At 45.0% G+C, this 21,764-nt stretch overlaps 1 protein-coding gene across 2 annotated transcripts; it reads right to left on the bottom strand.

The window, feature by feature from the left end:
- Nucleotides 1-637: 637 nt before the first annotated feature.
- Nucleotides 638-18,786, bottom strand: Zfp133 (zinc finger protein 133). Of its 2 annotated transcripts, none has more exons than NM_001024313.1 (4): nt 18,600-18,786; nt 7,199-7,325; nt 5,756-5,851; nt 638-2,509 (listed from the first exon to the last, which is right to left on the bottom strand). In NM_001024313.1, exons 1-4 carry the CDS (start codon nt 18,651-18,653, stop codon nt 1,152-1,154), a joined length of 1,635 nt encoding a protein of 544 aa, NP_001019484.2. In that variant the 5' UTR covers nt 18,654-18,786; the 3' UTR covers nt 638-1,151. The 2 variants fall into 2 exon arrangements, with proteins under 2 accessions (NP_001019484.2, XP_063140456.1); XM_063284386.1 differs by having other exon boundaries at nt 18,491-18,617.
- Between the last annotated feature and the right edge of the window lie 2,978 nt (nt 18,787-21,764).

Genomic DNA, 21,764 nt, shown 5'->3' with positions numbered 1-21,764 from the left:
CTGGGCTACCTTTTAAAAACCGGATGTGAGGGGTTGGGGATTTAGCTCAGTGGTAGAGCGCTTGCCTAGGAAGCGCAAGGCCCTGGGTTCAGTCCCCAACTCCGAAAAAAACAACCAAAAAAAAATAAATAAATAAATAAATAAATAAATAAAAACCGGATGTGTACGTTTAATATAAAAACAACTTTTGGAGTGAATCTGAATGAAAAAGAAGATCAGATTGCCTAGCTGGTATTTCTCTTGGTTTTCCTACACTTTTATGTGAATTGCACTCCAATAGATAAAACCGCAAAGATCTCAAAACAAGATTCTCTGGCTTAGGTACCAAACTGTTATACAATGACTGCCTTAACATTCATTGAAACCACTTTCTGTGTTTATGTGAACCGCATACTTAATGTTTCTAGGGCCTTAAGAGTCCTGGAGCTGGGGTTGGGGATTTAACTCAGTGGTAGAGCGCTTGCCTAGGAAAAAACAAACAAACAAACAAAAAAAAAAGAACCAAAAAAAAAAAAAAAAAAAAAAAGAGTCCTGGAGCTATGCCCTTATCTTCCAAGTGATGGATTTTTTTTGTGAACAGTGAGGTCAAGACCTGAGGGTTCCATTGCCTAACAGAGAATGATAATCACAGATCAGGTTGCAAATTTGTAAAGAAGCAAAGTTTACTAGACAAAAGGCCATACATGAGACTGGAAAGGAAGTAGTTACTGTCCTTTGGTCTTACAGAGTGCATTTTTCTACTTCGTAGAAGTTTAAGAATTCTGCCAGTGAATGCTTTCCACCATTTCCGTTTTCAGAGAGAACACAAGGGGTCAGAAGATCACCCCAAATAGGCTTCAGAGTCAGGCTGGAAGGGCAGTTTGCGGTGGGCACATTTCATCTTCCTGTGTCTGCCTAAAGCCTTGTCCACAGGTCTTGCATGTATAAGTCTTCTCCCCCTTGTGTGTCATCTGATGTAAGGTGAGGCGTGACTTCTGGATAAAGACTTGGCCACACTCTCTGCACACACTAAGCTTCTCTTCAAAATGTACCTGCTTATGTGCGATTAAAGCTGAGCAATTATTAAAGCTTAGTCCACGCTGCCTGCACGCATATGGTCTCTCCCTTGAATGCTTCCTCTTGTGTCTGATGAGCCCAGCCTGGTGACAGTCTCAGCACACACGTGGCTTTTCTCCTGAGTGTGTCCTCTGGTGTGCGATAAGGTTTGACTTCTGGCTGAAGCCTCGACCACATTCCTCACACACTATGGGCTTCTCTCCAGAGTGTGTCCTCTGGTGTCTGATGAGATTCGACTGCTGGCTGAAGCCTCGACCACAATCCTTGCATACAATAGGTTTCTCCCCTGAGTGAATGTTCTGGTGTCTGTTGAGGTGGGATTTTAAACTAAAGCCTCGTCCGCATACCCCACACACATATGGTTTCTCCCCAGTGTGCATCCTCCTGTGAGAGATGAGAGTTGAATTCTGGCTAAAGCTGTGCCCACATATACCACACACATAAGGCTTCTCCTTTGAGTGAGTCCTCTGGTGGTTGACAAGGGTTGTCCTCTGCCTGAAGCACTGCCCACATTCCTTGCAAGCATACGGCTTTTCCCCAGAGTGTGTCCGTTGGTGGGAGATGAAGTTGGACCTGTCACTGAAGCCAAGGCCACAGTCACTGCACAAAAAAGTCTTCTCCTCTAGGTGTGTACTCTCGTGTCTAACAACAGCTGATTTCTGGCTAAAGCCTTTACCACACTCCCTGCACACATAAGGCTTCTCCCCTGAATGTGTTCTTTGATGGATGATGAGGTTTGACTTCTGGCTAAAGCCTCGTCCACACTCACTACACATGTAAGGCTTCTCACCCGAGTGTGTCCTCTCATGAATGATGAGTGTTGACTTCCGGCTAAAACCTCGCCAACACTCCTTGCACACAATGGGTTTTTCCCCAGAGTGTGCCTTCTGGTGTCTGGCTAAGCTCTTCTTTAGACTGAAGCCCTTCTCACACACCCCACACACATACGGCTTCTCTCCTGAGTGGATCCTCTGGTGACTAAGCAGGTTTGTCATCTTGCTGAAGCCCAGCCCACACTCTTCACAGTTAACCGTTCCAAATTCCAAGATTTCTATTCCTTTCAGCAACTTCTCTGGTTCCTCAGTGCTCCTGGCTTGAGCTGGGCTGGTCTCCATCTCTACCCATCTGATGCCATTGGGAGAGTTGACTGGCTGCCCTTGGGGTGGCCTAGAGAGGGCTCCCAAACTCCCTTTCTTTGTCCTTCCAGATGAAGGCCTTGCGCTTTCTCTCTCTCCACCTTCTGATTTATCTCTGCAGGAATTCTTATCAGAGGCTTGATGCTGCTTTTCCAGGGCCCCCTGACAGGAGTCCCCTCGGTCAACATGACTTTCCGCACACAGGCATGTAAATATCAATGGGGCATGATGACTTAGCACGTGCTGCACAGGGGATTTCTGATTGGTAAGATCTGGAGGGCACACATGACCAGGGCAGAGTTCCAGCTTTGCCTGTGCTGCAGAGGAAAGAGTGAGTCAGAATGGAGTCCTTGCAGGGCAGCCCAAACTCCTACCTAACCCAATGGTGATCCTGTTCTTCATGCTACCTCACCAAGACTTCCTTCACATGGATTCCTCTCCAGCCCATCACTACATCTTGCATCTCCTGCTACATCCTGTTAAGCTTAACCTATAGCCTTGAGGCTCTTAAAAGCATCACAGTTAACAGATGGTGTGAAGCAGACCAATACCCATCTCCACACAGTCACCACTTCAATTACCTCTGACTCACAACCACACAGTCAGAAACTGTGTCCACTGTGTACTATGCAGCTGTGCTTTTGACCCGTGTGGAAATGTGTCTCCTGATGCTGCTGAGGATGAAGCAGCCAGGCTGAGAAAGCATCATCCCAACCTTAGTACAAGACAGCATAGGAAAGTGTTAAGGCGGGGGAGAGGGGGTAGCCAGATCTTGCGGCAAGTCAAGATGCTTGCCATCAAACCTGGAGAGAACTTACTGCCACAAGTTGTCCTCCACATGTGCACATAGCACATGAATGGCCCCCTCCAACAAACATATTTTATAAAAGAGACAATGGTTAAACAGAAAGTACATGACGTACTTCATCTGAGGTCTCCCCACTTTGACAAATACTTTATCAGTGGGTTACTTTGTTAGACTTTCTATAAGGCCCTCGGCAGGGAATAGCACAACCACAGCCTGGGTCACTAGTTCCATAAATCATGCCCCTTACTACTAAGTCCTGTTAATTTCCACAAGTTTAAATAAAAATTTCCTCAGAATTCAGTGCAAACCAACCAACCAACCCACCCACCCAAGGGCTAGAAATATGGCTGAGTGGTCAAGTGCTTACCTAGCTCACACAAAGCCTCGGGTTTGATCCCTAGAACCACAGGGAGATCCCTAGAACCACAGGAGGACTGGAAGGGGGTGGGGAGAAAGCAGGCAGAAAAAGTGAGGGGAAACAGGGAGAGAGGAAAGACTGGTAGGCCAGCTGTACTACACAGCAAGAGCTTATTTACAAAAACAAAACTGCAGCACACCCTGATCAGGAGGCAACACAGAAACCCTCAAGATGGGTCTAACTGCAGGGACATAGTTCATGACCAAGAAGGGATTTGTTAATTTCCATAATTATAGGCCCTGGAATACCAAAGCAACAAACATCAAATGACAGTTGAAAATTAAAAAGGAAACAAAAACAAAACCCAGAAAATCATTCTCTGTGTTGTTCCTCTTGGCCAACAAGGGTTACCACAATGTAGCTTTATTACTGCCAGCTGAAGGCAATGCCCAACCAGTGTGATCAATTAGTACAGATCCTACTGAATCTTCCTAACCGATGAACCATCACAGCTATCAGAATTACATTATCCTACCCTATGTCGAATGCAATTTTCAGTTATAATTGAATTAGCATAATTAGTATAATTGTCTTAATTATTAAAGTAAGCATAACCACCCTTTCCTAACATTGAAAGTCCCTAACTCTTCCTACATGACAGACTACTAAACAAACACCTTCCATTTTATCCTGCAATGTCCCATAAGTAACAGTGAAATTCTTTTTTAATTAAATTGTACATGTATGAATGCTTTGTGTGCACACATGTATATGTTCCACATGGGTGCCTGTTGTCTGTAGAGTTCAGTGATTGTGTGCCGCCATGTGGTACTGAGAATTGAACCTGGATCCTTACCAAGAGCAACTCTTTTTTTTTTTTTTAATTGGCTATTTTATTTATTTACATTTCAAATATTATCCCCTTTCCCAGTTTCCCCTCCGAAAACCTCCTCCCCAACTCCTCTTTCCCCTGCTTCTATGAGGGTGCTCCCCAACCAACCCACCACTCTCACCTCACCACTCTGACATTTCCCTACACTGGAGCATTGAGCCTTCACAGGACCTCTCCTCCCATTAATGCCAGATGAGGCCATCCTCTGCTATACATGCAGCTGGAGCCTTGTTGGGTCATCTCTCTAGCACCTCGGTACAATTCTTTCCTGTCAGCAGGTTGTGACTGCGGGTGTGGATGACAGTCTGGGAGTCACTGATGTCCATCCCTCCCAAGTTCCACTACTACAGACTGCCCTGACCAGGTCAGCACAGGACCTCAGGCCTGTTCCTGGGGTGTATCTGAAGCCTGGTAGCTTTTACCAACTTTATTCTGTGTAATCTATGGTGTGGCACAACTCTTATTTTGTTTCTGGCCACCAACTTGTGTCTTCTAATTTCTGTGGGTAGATACAAAGTAGCTTTTATTTGCAGCCAATATAATTAAGAATTAAAATGGCCTCTTCAAAGCAATCCCAACATTGTTTACACATCTACAGGGGACTGACAGAAAAAATGAAAACAAAATTTCAACTTCCTACACGAGGATCCTTTCCACTGACTGCGAATCTGCCATTCTGTGTACACTCGGGACCACTTCGTCTGAGATCAGATTGAACACAAACTATGGTCAATTGGATAAATTAGTCTGTAAAGTGTCTTAAATCTACAGGTGCTCCTGTATTTATAGTTTACACAGATTTAATGAATATTGATATAAGTTTAAATTTCAAAAACGCAGCCAGGCATGGTAGCTATGACTTTAATCCCAGCACTCAGGAGGCAGCAGCAGGAGACCAAAAAGTCTTCAAGGAAAAGGAGACAAGAGGGGGCTGGAGAGATGGCTCAGTGATTAAGAATCCTGACTGCTCTTCCAGAGGTCCTCAGTTCAAATGCCAGCAACCACATGGTGGCTCACGACCATCTGTAATGGGATCCGATACCCTCTTCTGAAGGCAGCTACAGTGTACTCATTAAAATAAAAATAAGTAGATTGAGAGAGGGGGGGAGGGAAGGAGGAGGAGGAGGAAGAGGAAGAAGAGGAGGAAGAGGAGGAGGAAGAAGAGGAAGAGGAAGAGGAGGAGGAAGAAGAGGAAGAGGAAGAGGAGGAGGAAGAAGAGGAAGAGGAAGAGGAGGAGGAGGAAGAAGAAGAGGAAGAGGATGAGGAGGAGGAGGAAGAGGAGGAGGAGGAGGAAGAGAAGGAGGAGGAGGAAGAGGAGGAGGAGGAAGAGGAGGAGGAGGAGGAGGAGGAGGGAAGAGACACCAGGAATACTCCTATATAGAGACAGTAGCATGCAAGAGTGGCCAAAAGGGTCAAAGAGAACTCCAGTTCCTCATCACTACCTCTTCTCTTCAGCCTCCTGGGCCACTAAATGTGTCCTGTTTGCCCAGACCTTTGCCACTCACCTGGACAAGCAACCTGTGGACATTTTCTCTCCTCTCGCCATGTCTCTTTCCCTTGCTCTAGCTGGGTGATGAGCTTTGGTTTTGAAAATGGAATTCCTGCTCAGCAGAAAAGAAAACTGTAGGTTAGGATACAGAAGGGATTCTGACCCTGGTTTCTGAAGTAAACTCAAAAGCAAAGACTGAGGGAGGAGCTTCAGATGGCAGTGCAGGGGTTAACAGTTACTTGAGATTAGCAGGTTGATGAACTCAGACGAGAACACACTGACCCTACTCCATGCTGGGTAAATGAACATCCATCACAGTGAATTTCGACTGCCAAGCTTATTAGGTAGAGAAACACCTAGGAGGTCAGTAAAGTGTGCCTCTGAGACTGTGAGGGGTTCCAGAGAAGACTCACTGAGGAAGAAAGACCTTCCTTGAAAAGGGGGTGGCATCACCCCTAGGCTGGGCCTGGATAGAAGAGAGAGAAAGAGTCAGCACATACAGTCTGTCCTCCCTCCCTCTCTCTGCTCCCTGGCTGCCGTGACGTATGCTGCTGTGATTTATCAAGCCCCATTACCACAACAGATTGAAACTGTGAGCCAAAATAAGTAATTTGTCCTTCCAGCCATACTGGCACACACTTTTAATCCAACACTTGGGAGGCAGACGTATGTGGATCTCTACAAGTTTGAGGCCAGCCTAGTCTACACAGTGAATTCTAGGGCAGCCAATGGGTGTAGTGAGAAACTGCCTTAGAGGAAAGGAGAAAGTAATTCCTCCCTTGTTTTGGTTAGAGTTTTTATTGCTGTGAAGAGACACTATGACCATGACAACTCTCTTAAATGAGAACATTTAACTGGAGCTGCCTTACAGTTTTAGAGGCTCAGCCCATCATCATCATGGAGGGAAGCATGGCAGCAGGCAGGCAACTTGGTGCTGGGGGAGCCAAGAGTTCTACATTATGATCTAAAGGCGGCCAGGAGGATGCTCTCATCCATGCTGGGTGGAGTTTGAGCACCAGCAGACCTCGAAGGCCATGAACACAGTAACACACTTCCTCCAACAAGGCCACACCTAATAATGCCATTTCCCATGGGTCAAGCATATTTAAACCACTACACTTCCTTTTCATTGTTTTCTTGGGTATTTGTCACAATATGAAAAGAAAACATACCTGTTTTACTTAATTTAGGAAAAGAGAGAGCCCAGACTGGAGGGGAAAGCCTAGAGATGCAGAGTAGACACACACACACACACACACACACACACACACACACACACACTCCTAATGACATTCAACTCTACAAAATCAGACTTCCCTAGGAAAGCAGAGAATAAAATGTCTTTGCTCTTGTCAAACCCAAAGGCCGAAACAAAAAGCAAGATGGCTGCTACAAGTACAGACGGACTAACTAGTGCATGCACTAATAAGACAGCAGTCCTGAGAGATACACCACTTACCCAGAGAGACCAGGTTGCTGTAGTTCTCCAACATCACCTCTCTGTACAGGGACCGCTGAGCAGGGCTCAGCAGGCTCCACTCCTCCTGGGAGAAATCCACAGCCACATCTCTGAATGCCATGTGTACCTGGAACACAAAACAGCCCTGCTTACCCCTGAGCCAGCCTTGATGTGGCTCAGGGTGAGAGGCAAGAGGAGGCTACCCCAGTACCAGCCTGTTTTTGGCTGCCACTCTGATGCTCTATGTTCTGAGACCTCTAAACCCCTGTATCTATCAAGTCAGTACCATTTTTGAATTACACACTAAAAGTCCTGGTAGGCTAATTTGTATATACAAAAAGTATACTGTAAGTTCTGAGAATTTTAAATCTAGCAGAAATCTATATAGCCGATATATAAAAAATAAACAACAGTAAGGCCTAAGAGAATTTGAGTTGTTAGGTTTTTAAGTTTTTATTTGTGTATGTACTGATGTTATGTCTGTGTACATACATGTAGGGGTACACAAAGAATGCACACAGAAGAAGACATCTGAACTCCTGGAGTTGGAGTTACAGGCAGTTGTAAGTCACCTGATACGGGTGCTGGAACGGAACCTGGGTCCGCTCCGAGAGCAACACCCTCGTAACCACGGAGCAACAGTCTCCAGTTCCCAGACTCCTAAGTTTTTGTTTTTGTTTTTCTTTTTGTTTTTCTTTTTCTTTTTTTTCGGAGCTGGGGACCAAACCCAGGGCCTTGCGCTTGCTAGGCAAGCGCTCTACCACTGAGCTAAATCCCCAACCCCAACTCCTAAGTTTTAAAAATTTAAAAGACCAAATCATCTTACACGTCATATTAGTCTTAGCACATTTGAAATTTGTGCAGTTCCATAACACCAAAGCCTAAATATGCTACAACTCAGCCCTGCTCAACTGCTACAGCCTTTCATCTCTGACCTGAGGGGCACGGAGGCGTCAGAGCCACAATACCTAAGTTTCAGGCCCATCTCTGTCATAAACCAGTGCTTCAGCTTTCTCTCTCCAGAAACCTGTTTGAATTTAAACTCCCACAGTGGAACCTCTTGGCTCCTCATCTCCGCCCCACTCTCCTGTCCAGATCCATTCTTGACTCCGCTCCTTAGAACACAGCGCTCCTTAGAGCACAGCTTGAAGAGCTTTGTGAAGACTGAGTGCTGGTGCTTGGTCTTCTAGAACAGAGAGGAACCGAGGAAAGAACAGTGCACTAGAGTTCCAGATGAACCTGTGGGGAGCATGGCCAAGGGCATCCTGGGCGGAGACAGAGGGAGAAGGAAGACCCAAACCATGGACGAGTGGGGCTGACTATCAGAATGAAACAACGGAAGTGGAGCGAAACAGCTTGCAGGTGTTTAACTTCTGCAGCCTAAGATACACAGCACAGAAGTCACTGTCTGGACCATGAGGTAGGCAGTGGGGTAGCATCAAGGGCGTTCCCAGTGCTGCCAATCGCTAATCACCACTTTCCTCTCCATGGCATTCTCGACACTTGCATGTGGAAAACTCTGGACTGAACAGTAATCTCCCAGTTCCCAACCCTGGTAAAGACCATTTCTGTCCCTGAATATCTGGGACACATATTTCGTCTGTGGCTAACATAAGCGGAATCACACAATGTGTGGCGCACTGGGGGTAGCACATCCCCAAGACTCATCCGCATAGACGTATGCACTCTTCTCACTCCTCTGTAAAGCTAAGTAAGATTTCACTTAGTGTGCTTTGAAATTACACTGTTCTGGAATGAAGGATATGGCTTCTAGCTACTCTGAATAAGTGCCATTCACGCTGAGTATCCAGGTTCTTACCTCCAGTTCTCTTGAGTGCGTGCCCAGTAAGGTTAACTGGATCAAATGGTAATTCTGTGTCCACAGTGGGACATTAGCAATGTGCAAGGGCTCTAGCTTCTCCATATCCTCTCTATTAGCCTGGAGCTCACTATGAAGGCCAGGTTGGCCTCGAACTCACAGAGATTCACCTGCCTCTACTTCTACTGGGATTACAGCACTCTCTCGGTTTTTGTTGTTGTTTTTGATGTACCTAGAGCTCCTGCATCTGCTAGGCTGGATGACCAGGGCTCCTCCTAGGCCCCTCTCTCCCCGAGCTGTGCTTACAGATGCATGTTGTGCCTGTTTTGGTTCTAGGCATCTAAACTCCTAAGTTCCTGCTTGTACAGCAGTCACTTTGCTAACTGAGTCACCTCCCCATCCTCCACCCCCTTTTAACCATACACATGGGGAAAAGTGGTAGTTCCCTGGGCTCTTCACTTGTATCTCTCTACTGATTACATTGATACTTTTATATGCTTATTGGTTGACAAGTTTGTGGGCCCGATGCTTTAAAGGACCATGGGTTAAAGGCTTGGCCGCAGGACGGCAGTACCGGGAGGAAGCAGAACCTTTAAGAAGTAGGGTCGTGGGGCGTGCCCTCAACTAGAACTGGGAGACCACGCCCATTTCATTACTGTCCGGCCCCTGGTTTTCCATGTAAGCGGTTTTGCTCTTTCATGCACTCTCATGACCCTTTGCTGCCTTACCACAGGCCCAAAGCAACAGGGCCACCACGTACTAGAACCCCCCAAACCGTGAGCAGGAATAAAGCTTTTTATTTGTAAATCGATTTCTTCAGGTATGACATTACAGTGACGGACCACTAACATGTTGCTCAGATTTACATTTTCTTCATAAAAACGCCTACACAAACCATTCGAAGACCCGGTCTGAGCCTTTCGTTGTATGTTCTTTATATATTCCTGACCGTGCTTCTCAGTTATGTATACTCAACACGCAGCCTGTACATATAGAATACTCACGCGTAGTCTTCTTTCCTTTCGATGAGAAAGTTCAAAGTTTTGTTTTTTGTTTTTTTTTTTTTTTTTTTTGGTTCTTTTTTTCGGAGCTGGGGACCGAACCCAGGGCCTTGCGCTTCCTAGGCAAGCGCTCTGCCACTGAGCCAAATCCCCAACCCCGAAAGTTCAAAGTTTTAAGGAAGCCCAGTATTTCGGTTTTGTTTCCCGTTGTCTGTGCTTTTGATACCATTCACAAGTAATCACCAAATGCAGATCACATGCACCCGCTTCCTTTAAAGAGGCGCGCAGTGGGGCTCTCAGGCTTGTGTCCCAGACTCCCTTTCTCTTTGTGCGCATGGTGTGAGCTAAGTGTCCACATTCACTCTTTTCTGACAGACATGCGTGGTCCCTTCCACATGGGATGGTTTTACACTCTTCCTGAAAAACATTTGGCCACGTATGCAAGGGTTGACTCTGATGTCCGTGTTGTCCATTGATCTATTTCAGGACTGAAGCTCGGATTAGAGTTGCTTTGTGGAAATTCATGAAATCTTCACACATAAGTCTTCCAACTTAGCTCTCTCTCATGACTGCTTCAGGAACTCAAGAGTCCCTTCAGATCCCAACGATCTTTGGGGTGAGCTCTATTTCTGTAAAACAAAGTTCTTGTGCTTTTTTGATAGATGCTACAATTGAGCTTGAAGAATGGTTTTCATTGGTTTGCATTTAAGTTTTTCAATACAGTAACACATGGCATCTCTCAATTTATTTGTGGCTTCTTTAATTTTTCTTCCTCTTTCTTTTTTCCTTATTTACTCTTGTGGTCTGAAGACGGAACTCAGATTTCATAAAGAGATGAAATCTAGATGCTAGACTAGATCTCTACCACTGAGGCATACCCCAAGCCCTGATTTCTTTCCTTCCGTTTACATATCTTTACTTCTATGTAGCTTATCCCATTTGATGTTTTCTAAAATACCACTGTTTTCTTAATTCTTTTAGGATTGCTCATTGCTAGTCTACAGATCTCCAACCGGTTTATGTGTGCACGACTACTGTAAATTAGTTCTCATAGGTGTGTTTGTGTGTGTGTGTATATATGCGTGTAATCTATAAAACCTTCAACATATAAGATCCCGTCATCTGTGAAGAGCTCATTTTACTGTTTTCTTCTTAAATCAATGCTTTGTGTTTCTTTTTCACTGGCTAGAACTTCTAAAGGCTGTTTGTTCATTTCAAGTGCAAAAGTGGACATCTTTATCCTGTCCCTGTGTTATGCCTCTGGCGTGCGCACGCGCGCGCGCACACACACACACTGAACTGAGACCTTCTCATAGACCCTCTACTCTAACTTTCACATAAAAGGATTTCATTTTGTTCGTATGTTTCTGCATCCAGCAGGAAGACTATGTGCCCTTCCCTTCCATCAATGTGATGTGCTATGCTGATTTTTTTCATGTCAAACCATCATCCTTAAATCTCAAGAATCACACCTCCACACCCCGTATATACTGTTTTAATGTGCTTTTCAATTGAGTTAGCATTTTCTTGAAGTTTTTTGCTGTTGTTTGTTTTCCTTCCTCAGCTGTAACAAATTTGAAGTTTTCTTTTAGTGTCTTTGTCTAGTTTAGGCACCAAGAGTAATACTGATTTCCGACTTCCAAGAATAACTTACATATTTCTGGCCCAAGGATTGGTATTAGCATTTCTCTGGGTTGTTTGGTAGAATTCACCAGAGAAGCCACAGGCCAAAGGCCTTCCTAAATATTTATTTATTTATTTATTTATTTATTTATTTATTTATTATAAGTACACTGTCACTGTCTTAATGCACACCAGAAGAGGGCATCAGATCTCACGGTTGTGAGCCACCATGTGGTTGCTGGGATTTGAACTCAGGACCTCTAGAAGAGCATTCAGTGCTCTTAACCGCTGAGCCATCTCTCCAGCCCGTCAAAGGCCTTCTTAGTGAGACAGGTTCAATAACTGAACCAAGGCATAGCTAGAGTTTCCATTTCCTCAACACACCCTCTTCAGGGTAGTTTCATTTAGTTCATCCAATTTGTTGGTGTAAAGTTTATGGTACTCTTAATTCTTTCAATCTCTACTTCATTTTTTATATCTGATTTGAAAAAATTACATTTAAAAATCAATGCGTTTTGCAGGTTTATAAATTTTGTTGCTTTTTTGAGAACTTCTAAGTTTGATTTTCTTTTCTTTTGGTTTGTTTTTAGACTCACTAGATAGCCCAGGTTGATCTCAAATTTAAGGCAAACCTCCTCCCTCCAAGCACTGGAAACACTGGTGTACACACCAGACCCAGCCTCTCCACGTCACTTGCTTTTATTCTAACAGTCAGTGTTTTTGTTCTTTACTACCTTTGGATTCACCTTCTTTTTCCCTAGCTCTCTAAATTTTAAATCTGGGTTGTTTCCCTAGACTCTTCTTTCTTTCTGTCTCTTTTAAAGACAGGATCTCAAGGAGCCAAGACCAGCTTCAAATTTGCTACGTATGCAAACTTCTGATATTCCTGCCAGGCCACACAGGCTGGAGTCACAGGCTTGGACCACCATACCTGGGTTTATGTGGTGCCAGGGATCAACCCAGGGCTACTTGCAGGCCAGAAAAACATTGTCAAGTGACCTGCGTTCAAGACTCTCATCTTCTTAAATGGAACACTCAGCTTAAAACTGTCACTCAACTTTGACTCCACCGTAGAATTTGTTTTTGTCTTCAACTGTCTCTAGAAGTTCCTCATGTCCTTGTGATTTCCCCTTCCACACATTGGTTTCCACACATATATTATTTAATTTCCTGGTAGGTGAGGAATTTTCAATTTTCCTTCTGCTGCTGGTTTATAACTTTATTTCACTGTGGGTAGAAAGTCTTTTGATATACACCTTTCTAAGACTACCGATAGTAGTCTTGTGGTATGATATATAGTTTATGCCGAAAGGCTCCACATGCACCTGAGAGGGCACATCTTGGGTATGTTTTGTTGGGTATGTCTGTGAGATCAGCTGGTTTTCTGTTGTCCATCCTGACGCACTGTAACAAAAACAAAATCCCAACCCATCACTTCCTGTTGTCTCAGATGTGTCATATGGCATCTGCTGACAGTCTCCTTAGGACCCCATGTACTCAGAATTGCTTTCTGCTTGCTTCTTCTCTGAAGTCTTTGGTTTAATCCTCTTGTTACCGTGTGTCCTGCTGTAGATCTCCTGGTGTATCATACCTTGTACTTTGCAGAGCTTTTTGACCGTTCATATTTCGTGTCATTGCTCAAAGGCAGGGCCATTATTTTCTCAAATGCCTTCCTTTTTCCCCTTTTGATAATCACAGAAGTGGCCAAGTGTGGTGGCGCACACCATTAGACCCAGCACCTGGGAGGCAGAGACAGGTGGATCTCTGTGAGTTTGAGGCCAATGCGATCTACATGGAGAATTCCATGCCAGCCAGGGCTACGTAATAAGGCCATGTCTCAAAAAAACCAACCAAACAAACAAACAAAAAAATCAAACAAAACAGCTGATAACCCCACAAGTGGACACTGGGTTGCTTGGGGTCCCCACAGATCCCTAAGTCTCTGTTTATTTTCTGTAGTATTTTTCATGGTCCACAGACTTCATTTCAATTATCCTATCATCAGTGTCTGTGACTCACTCCTGTTTGCCTAAACTAGCTTCCGAATCGTTCTACCTTCTCATTTCTGTTGTTATCTAGCCACTTCAGCTGGTAGAGATGAGATCAGTAACAACAACCAGAACACACACCCTTGATACCTGGATGAAACATTTTATTGTCCACTGTGGCTCCCGACAGGCATGTGCAAAGTGCTCCGGTCACAGGTAGGTAAGTGTGACATATTCCAGCAATTCAACTGTTGTCTGTGAGGGGAGAAAGATGTCTGGGTCTCCCTGCTCTTTACTGTGAAGTCACTCTTGGCCAGCAGACGGTTGAAGAGGAACAAAGGAACTTGGACACTGTTTTCTACTGAAGAACTGTGTGGTGCACTGTTTATTATGAGGTAAACAACTGATACAGGAGCTAAGCACAAAGGGACACCGAGTGGTGCCTGCAGGTGCCATCGTTAAGACAGAACAGGAGCCGGACTCCAGTAAGCACCACTAAGACACTCAGGACAAGAGACAAGTGAGACTAGTGACTGTCTATCCTATGGCAGCTGGCATGAAGACAGGAGGCATTCCCTTGGCTCTCTGGAACCCTGGAGCCACCTTTCCCACCCCCCTTCAAGAAGGATGGTATCTTGAAAGTACATCTAGGGAAGGAAACAGAGAGAGTGTCAGGTGAGCATGCTTTCTTTAAAAGGCTCGAGAATAAAAGCCCCTTCTTGCAAAGAGCAAGGTGGAGGGAGAGACAGGAAAGAAAGGGAAATCCAGGTTCTTGAAAAGCAAAAAGGATTAAACTACATACCAAAGCACACACCACCTCTCCTTCCTCTGCAATCAAATATGAAAACCACACTTAAGCTTGCAAAAGCGTTTTTTTTTTTTTCAAACTAGGATGGGAGATGGACCAAAAACACTAAAATCTTGACAGTTCTGTTTACAAAAAGGTAGGCATGTAAATAGTCACCTATTAAAATGCAAAGCAGACAAGTTAGAGAGATGGCTCAGCAGTTAAGAGCACTATTCACACTTCTGGAGGATCAGAGTTCGATTCCCAGCAGCCACAAGACAAGCAGCTCCAAATCCAGGGGATCTGGTGCCCACTTTGTCTCCACAGCCACTGTATATACGTGGTGCACAGACATACACACAGGGAAAACATGATGCACATACAATAGAAACAAACTAAACATTTTTAATTAAAATACAAAGCAGAAAGCAAGAATCCAGACAACTCGGCTATGTTAGGAAGAAAGAACCATAACAAAACCGTAACTCCAGGTTGAAGTAAGTCTCTTGAAATACACAAAAGAGCATCTAGAATTAAAAAAAAAAAAAAATCAAAAACTAAGAAACAGAGAAATGGGCAAAATCCAGACACCAAAAAGATGTGACTGGACTTCTGAAAGAAAACAGAGACAAATCCTTCTGGAAGGGCTGCTTACAGGAAGTGAACCCACTGAAGCATCAAAGATACTGAGAGTATCATCTTGGTGATACTCCCATGGCTACAGCTGAACGGATGAATGAAGAAAACACAGTTTTAACAGACAGAAATAAGCACTGAAACAAAGTAGTAACAAACATGGCCACGGCTCTGGAACATTAAATAAGTGATTAGGGAGACCTCTATAAACTCACTGAATCTGACCGATGTGAGGAAGTTAAGTACCTCAGCCAGGAGGAGAGCCAGGACAAAGCCCTGACACGACAGTCGGGCTAGCAAGGTAAAGGACAATGTTGTGTCAGGATGGAGTAGCAGAGATGATGTCCAAATGTAAACATGGCGCAGTGTGACCCAGCCTTATACCATACTGATTTTAACTTTGATTAGGATGGGAAGCCACTGGGGAGGGGTTTTGTAAATGGACGGTATAGTTTGATTTATAGCTGAAAAGATCCCTGTGGTTTCTGTCTGGGGCAGTGGGGATTAAGAGAATAAGAGAAGAGGACAACAGACAGCAATGATCATTCACATGAGAATGGTGACACAGACCACAGCGGAAGAGGCAGAGGTTATCCGTCATTCAATTTCAGACTCAGTTACTGTAGACGGCTTGTAGAAAACAAGGAAGAACCAAGGATGACCTCAAGGTTTTGAGGCTGAACCTAAAAAGAAGTTGCCAGGTCCCTGCTCCCTTTTGAAGAATTCCCCGTACCACAGGAGAGGGCGGCAGATATGGAGGAGAGCATGATGGAGTCAGATCAGATCCTGGACAAGGAAATACCCTGGTAGACATCAAAGAGCCCCGACTACAGTGTGCGAGGGGCAAGAGAAGGACAGAAGACACGACCATAGCTCGTGGAGTTAAGTGAACACGATGTAGGACTGGAGAGTGCCCCAGCCAACCATGTGCAAAGCAAGTCTGGGAAGAATGTGAGAGCAAGACAAACACAGAGAGCCGCCTTGTGTCGGCAGACAGAAGTTACAGCTGTTAAACGTGGAAGGGCGAGGCTCAGAGAAACAGGAGGGACACAGAAAGTGAAAGCCAGCATGCTGAATTCCAAATACTTCCCTTTCACCTGCCGGCCTTTAATCACAGATGTGATGACTGGAGAGGAAAAGAAAACAACAAAAAGCACACTTCTTTAAACAACTGAGGAAGACCCACATGGGCTGGATGGTAAATCCTGTTAAGTTTCTCTTGTTGCTAGATGTACCATGAAATTGGACACATACATTAAAGTTGTGTCTTTAAAAGTAAAAGTGTGTGTGCATGCGTGCATGTGCCGGGAGCCAAGCCCACTTTTACACCCTCCGTTTCAGGAATGTTCTCAGGAATGTTTCAGGTCCACTTATGCAGCCTCTGTGTCTGGGAAACCTAGCCAGTTATCTGTTCTTATCAGTACACCTGCAACATGCAGTTTATAGTCACAGGAACCAAAAGAACAATGAGAGGGTAGTGACAGTGATGAATGGACCTTGGGCCCTGTGTGGCCTTCCCGCTTGCTTGTCTTTATAAGCCACTGCCCTGAAATAAAATTTGAGAGCTTGATCGGACAATCGACTTGCTCTCCTTCTTTGCAACTCCTGTCCCCCATTCTTTCATCCCCTCCTCAGGTCTCCGATGCGTGTGTGTGTGTGTGTGTGTGTGTGTGTGTGTGTGTGTGTGTGTGTGAAGTTACGTGCCAAGGAAGTAACTGAAAATTCCTTAAAACAATTCCAGCAGGACAAACCGTAAATGGTGGATGGACACAGGCTGACTCCAGACAAACCCTGGGACTGAGCAGGCTAAACAAGGGCTGAGATAGGATGCAGGGGAGACAGTGCAGGTGTGGTAAGTGAGAAAGCCTGGCTGAATATTCCCTGCAAAAACTGTCCCCCTGGAACAAGGTTCCCTAGAGGAACCAGCTGGGGCTCTGAGCCCCAGTGGGACACCATGACATACAAGATGTCCAAAGAGTGCAAAGGAAACATACTCCTGGTTCAGGATGCAAAAGGATATGACACTCACCTGGAAATGAGGAGCCCAAAAGTGTCCTCTTTCCCCAGGAGGAGGTACTCTAGGCAGCCAGGGGTCACCAGAAGCAGGAGAAAACAACAACAACAACAACAACAACAACAACAAAAGTCCTTGGAAATCCTCAAGCTCCAACAGGGCAGTATACCTCTTTGCCCTTAAAGGCACTGCAGACAAGACTAGATGAATTGTGGGTAGCTTCCTAGAAAGCAAGCTGGGATGTAGTCTAAGAAGTCAGCCTTCCCTGACACACTGCTGATGGGAGATGATCCACTCTTCCAGTAGTAATGAGAGTCAATACTTACTGAACACCTAGAACATTCTAGAGCCTGTTCCTGGCAAGCACTTTTCATTCTACCCTTACAACAACTCAAAACAGATGCTGCTACCATTTTACACACGAGACTGGAGACACAGTGAGAGCAGGGAGGCCCCTGCTAAGGTGACAAGACTCTGACGTGACAGCCCGGGAAAGCATGGCTGTGAAGATCCGAGTCTTCAGGGTTGTAAGGACTCCCAGTGTGTCCACTTTAAGATGAATCATGATTAGTCACATGGTGGCAAACATTGAATCTAGGTGATATAGCTTTGGATTTTTCTTTCTGGCTGTTTGGAAGTTCTCCATAATAAAACATTAAAATTCAATTTAAAATTCTAGGATTCTTGGAGTTATTAAATCTTTGGATGCTTTGAAAACCTCCCAGGACTCGGGAGACTGAGGCAGGTAGATCTCTGAGTTCAAGGTCAGGATTGTTACAGAGAAAATTTCAGGACATCCAGGGCTACACAAATAAACCCTGTCTCAAAAAAACAAAAAACTTGAGGAATGGGCCACAGCTTGACTTCCTCCTCTCCAAGATCCTAACCTGAGGGGAGGGCGCACTAAACTGAGTACCTGAGATCAGGCCAACATGGCCACCTCACACCCAGTGAAACCTGGACTTCGTTGGATAGGACAAGCGGTGGTCACCACACCTCAGCAAAGTTGAGGGGTGGTAGAATCCAAAGACCACCAGCTCCCCAAAACACCAAAAAATCCAGAGGCAGTCCCACCCCACCACCTAGTAAGTATCAACCGCTAAGTTTCCTCAGTCAAGCCTCCCTTACATAGGGACTCAGAGCATGAGCGGCGAGCTCTACCAATGCTGGGATTTCAACCAATGCTGAACCTGTCCCCACCCACAAGAACCCTAACACAGAAGGGTTGAGCCTTGCATCACCTATCCCTGGGGTTCACAGCTGAAGCTAACACTCCCTCAGAGATGTATGCCACACTCACAAGAAAACACACCCGCGCTGCGTCCCAGTTTCCAGTAGCACAATCCAGTGCCAGGCTAGACTCTAGACAAGCCCTGCAAGACCTTATCTTGGTCCAGAACAGGTCCGGTGGGAGATGCACTCACCAAAGAACAAGGGGCTGCTCCAGCCTCCAGCTGGGGAGCACACCCCACCCCATGCCCAGCCGGCGCCAGGACTACATTACTCAGAGGCTTCCAGGCGCAGGAACCATACCTTCCAGCATGCCCCGCGCCCACCAGCTGTGCGCGGAGGGACGGCAGCTCCCATCGACTATGATCAGTCCGTTTCTCGGCCGCATGCTTTGCTTAGCTGGAGAGTGGTTGCTGTGGCACCTGGAGGCCCACTCCTTCCTAAAATCGCGTTCATAAAACGCAGTCAAGCCTCTGCCTGAGGAACTACACTTCCCAGTGACCCCTGCAGAGATTTCCGCATCCGGTGCCATCTGACACACACACACCCCCAACCCCAAACACACTGGCCAGCGGAAGTGGCGAGCCATACATGCGTCTTGGCTACTCAGTGGATGAGCAGCACGTTGAGGAGATTTTCAGAGTCTTCCAGCCTGTTGTGGGCTGGGAACCAGCAAGGGTTTAAAGCCAGTACAGTATATATTTTAGGGAAAATCTCTGAAAATGATTTATAGTCACAGCTCTTATTTTTTTCTTTTGAACCAAGTTGCCCAGAAGAACCTAAAAGCTACTTAACACTGAAGGGCTGTTATACCTAGGAATTTTAAATCCTGGGATTCTTGTGGTCACTAAGTCTTTGGATGCTTTGAAAAACATTGGTGGATGTGTCTGGGCTTGAATGCCTCCTTTGAAAATCTCAGGGGAGAATAAACTGAGACCGTGAGATTGGGCCAACATGGCCACCTCACCCCAGAGAAACCTGGGCTTTTTTGGCTAGGGCAGCTGGTGTTCGTTACCTGTATTCCTCAGGCTAGCTGTGATCTTCCCGGGTCAGCTGTGAGTAGCTGTCATGCACCACCAGCTCAGGCATTCTGAACTGTGGACAAGAGCGGGAACAGAATGAGCAAAGCTGTCTACAGCACAGCAGTTTTCATTGAGCTCGTGACGGTGCCTCTGGATTTCCTTTAGAATCTATGAAGGCTATGGGGACTTAGTCAAAAAAGGAACTGTATGGAGAAATAATGTTGGAGCACCGGCTGCTCTTACAGATGACCTAAGTTCGAGTCCCCGCACCTATATGGTGGCTCACAACCATCTGTAACCCCAGACCCAAGGGATCTGACTCCTGGTTTGTACAGGCACCAGGCTCACATGTGCTTTACATGTGTGCATGCTGACAAAAAAAAATCATAATTTTTTTAAAAGGAATGTTGTCATCAGTTAGCAATCAAAAGAATCCTACACAGACAAATCCACAGACCAAACTGATTGAGGAAATTCTTCAACTGAGGTTCCCTCTCCCCAGGTATCTCTAGGTTGTGTCAAGTTAACAGCCATGATAATCCCACAGATTTGAGGAGAAAGACCACTGACCCAAATAATCATGGCCAAAGCAAAAAATGAATTAAAGCAAGCTTTTATTCAGGTACGTGGGCTGTCTTTCCATAAAAGTGGTGTTCGAAAGATCAGCGGGGCCACAGGGAAGATGGTTTTTATAGCTCAGGAGTAAGGGACTTCCTCAGGCAAATAGGCAGGGTTACAGAAGCAGAACAAGTTGGTCACAACAACCTTTAAAACAAAGACATGGTTGCATGGTAGTCACAGCAAGGTAATCATAACAAAGTCGTCATAGCCGCAGGTGGCCATCATAACCTGGTGCTGTTTCCTACAATACTCGGTATAGAGCCATTTGTAGTTCAGGTTACAGGCCCAACCTTGAGAAACAGAAATTTAATCATAAATAGGACTGAGCCTAGTTTGTGTTTACTACCAGATGGCTTGCAAGCCTAAGATGGAGGCCAGCTAGTTTATCAGACACTGCTTTAAATCACAACATACTTGTTTATTTTTCTTAATGATGCTCAGACTAATCCTTATAGAACAACTAGTTTGTGAGAATCAATAAGGCCACAGACGGATATGGAATTTTAAATGAATTGGATTTGTTAATCTTCCCCTGGGTACTTTCAGTAGGGTATTCTATAAAAGAAAAAAATAGCTACAATAGTTATGATTTACCCCCAAAAATCAAGTTAATTGAGGGGTGGGGTGGGTAAAGATGTAGCTTAAATAGTAGAGTCCTAGCCCGGTATATCTGTTACTTTTCTGTTCCTGTTATAAAAAATACACACCAGCAGCAACTTCAGGAAGAATGAGCTACTTTGGTTTATGGCTCCGGGGGGATAGAATCATCATGGAATGAAGGCACAGCATGGCTACAGAAGCAGGGAGAAGGTTCAATGGCTTAAAAACAGTCATGGCATGATTTGTAGGGATGTCTGCTTGGACATACAGCAAAAACGTTTCAGCTATCAGTATTTTATCTTCCTTGTAAAGCCTTGTAACGTATTTGTGTTAGATTGTAGACATACTTATCGTCTTTATACCCAGCTAATCCATGCCCTTGTGCTGGTGGAATTGCTTGCACTTGCCTCTCACGCCTAAGTGTGCTTCGTTATATTAATATCTGAGACAAACTCTTTTGCATGCTTGTTATTGATATCTGAAACACACTTTACCATATGCTTTGCTATATTGATACTTGAGATACATTTTAGAATGTATGGAATTTACTGTTTTGACCCCTCCTGACTTGATGTATCCATGTCAAATATAATCACTACACAATGCCAATCTGGGAGAGAGGATGGAGTTCATCCCTGAGGAATGGGCTTTGTTTAGTGTGCCTGGACTACTTGGTGAGACATTAAATAATTTAATTCTTTCTTGTCGATGCCCACGGAAGGCAAGACTTCCCAGGGGTTGGGTAAATGTTTCCATGGTTCTATGCCCTTCTTTCTTCCTTAGTGTTGAATGCATGAACTTAGTGGGATACAGGGTTTGCTTTGTTTGGGGCGATAGGAACCGAGCAGAGACTCCTTCCACACACATTATATAGTTCATGCTTAGTCACTTAGCTGGAGCCTGGATCCTCACAGGATACGTTTGAAACAATGTTTCTAAATGTGGTAATCATGGCACATGTAATTGGAACAGAAAAGGTCTTAAGTCCCATGCTGCCAAGTTGCTGCACAAAAGGACTCTATTAAGACGTTTATAGGCCAAGCAGTGCCATTCGTACCGAGGCTGTCACTTCCTGTTGTACTTGGATAACTGCCTCTAAATAGTTAGTTTAAGAGCAAGCCATTGGGTTCTCACAGAAGGATAAACTCAACTGTTGAATTTTCTTTTACATGACTTGGTTTGGTTGACTAGGAAGTGGAAGAATTCTCTACATACATTTTGTTAT

The sequence above is a fragment of the Rattus norvegicus genome, chromosome 3, assembly GCF_036323735.1.
Source record: "Rattus norvegicus strain BN/NHsdMcwi chromosome 3, GRCr8, whole genome shotgun sequence".
Classification (NCBI taxonomy): Eukaryota; Metazoa; Chordata; class Mammalia; order Rodentia; family Muridae; genus Rattus; species Rattus norvegicus.
This window is presented reverse-complemented; position numbering and strand designations above follow the sequence as displayed.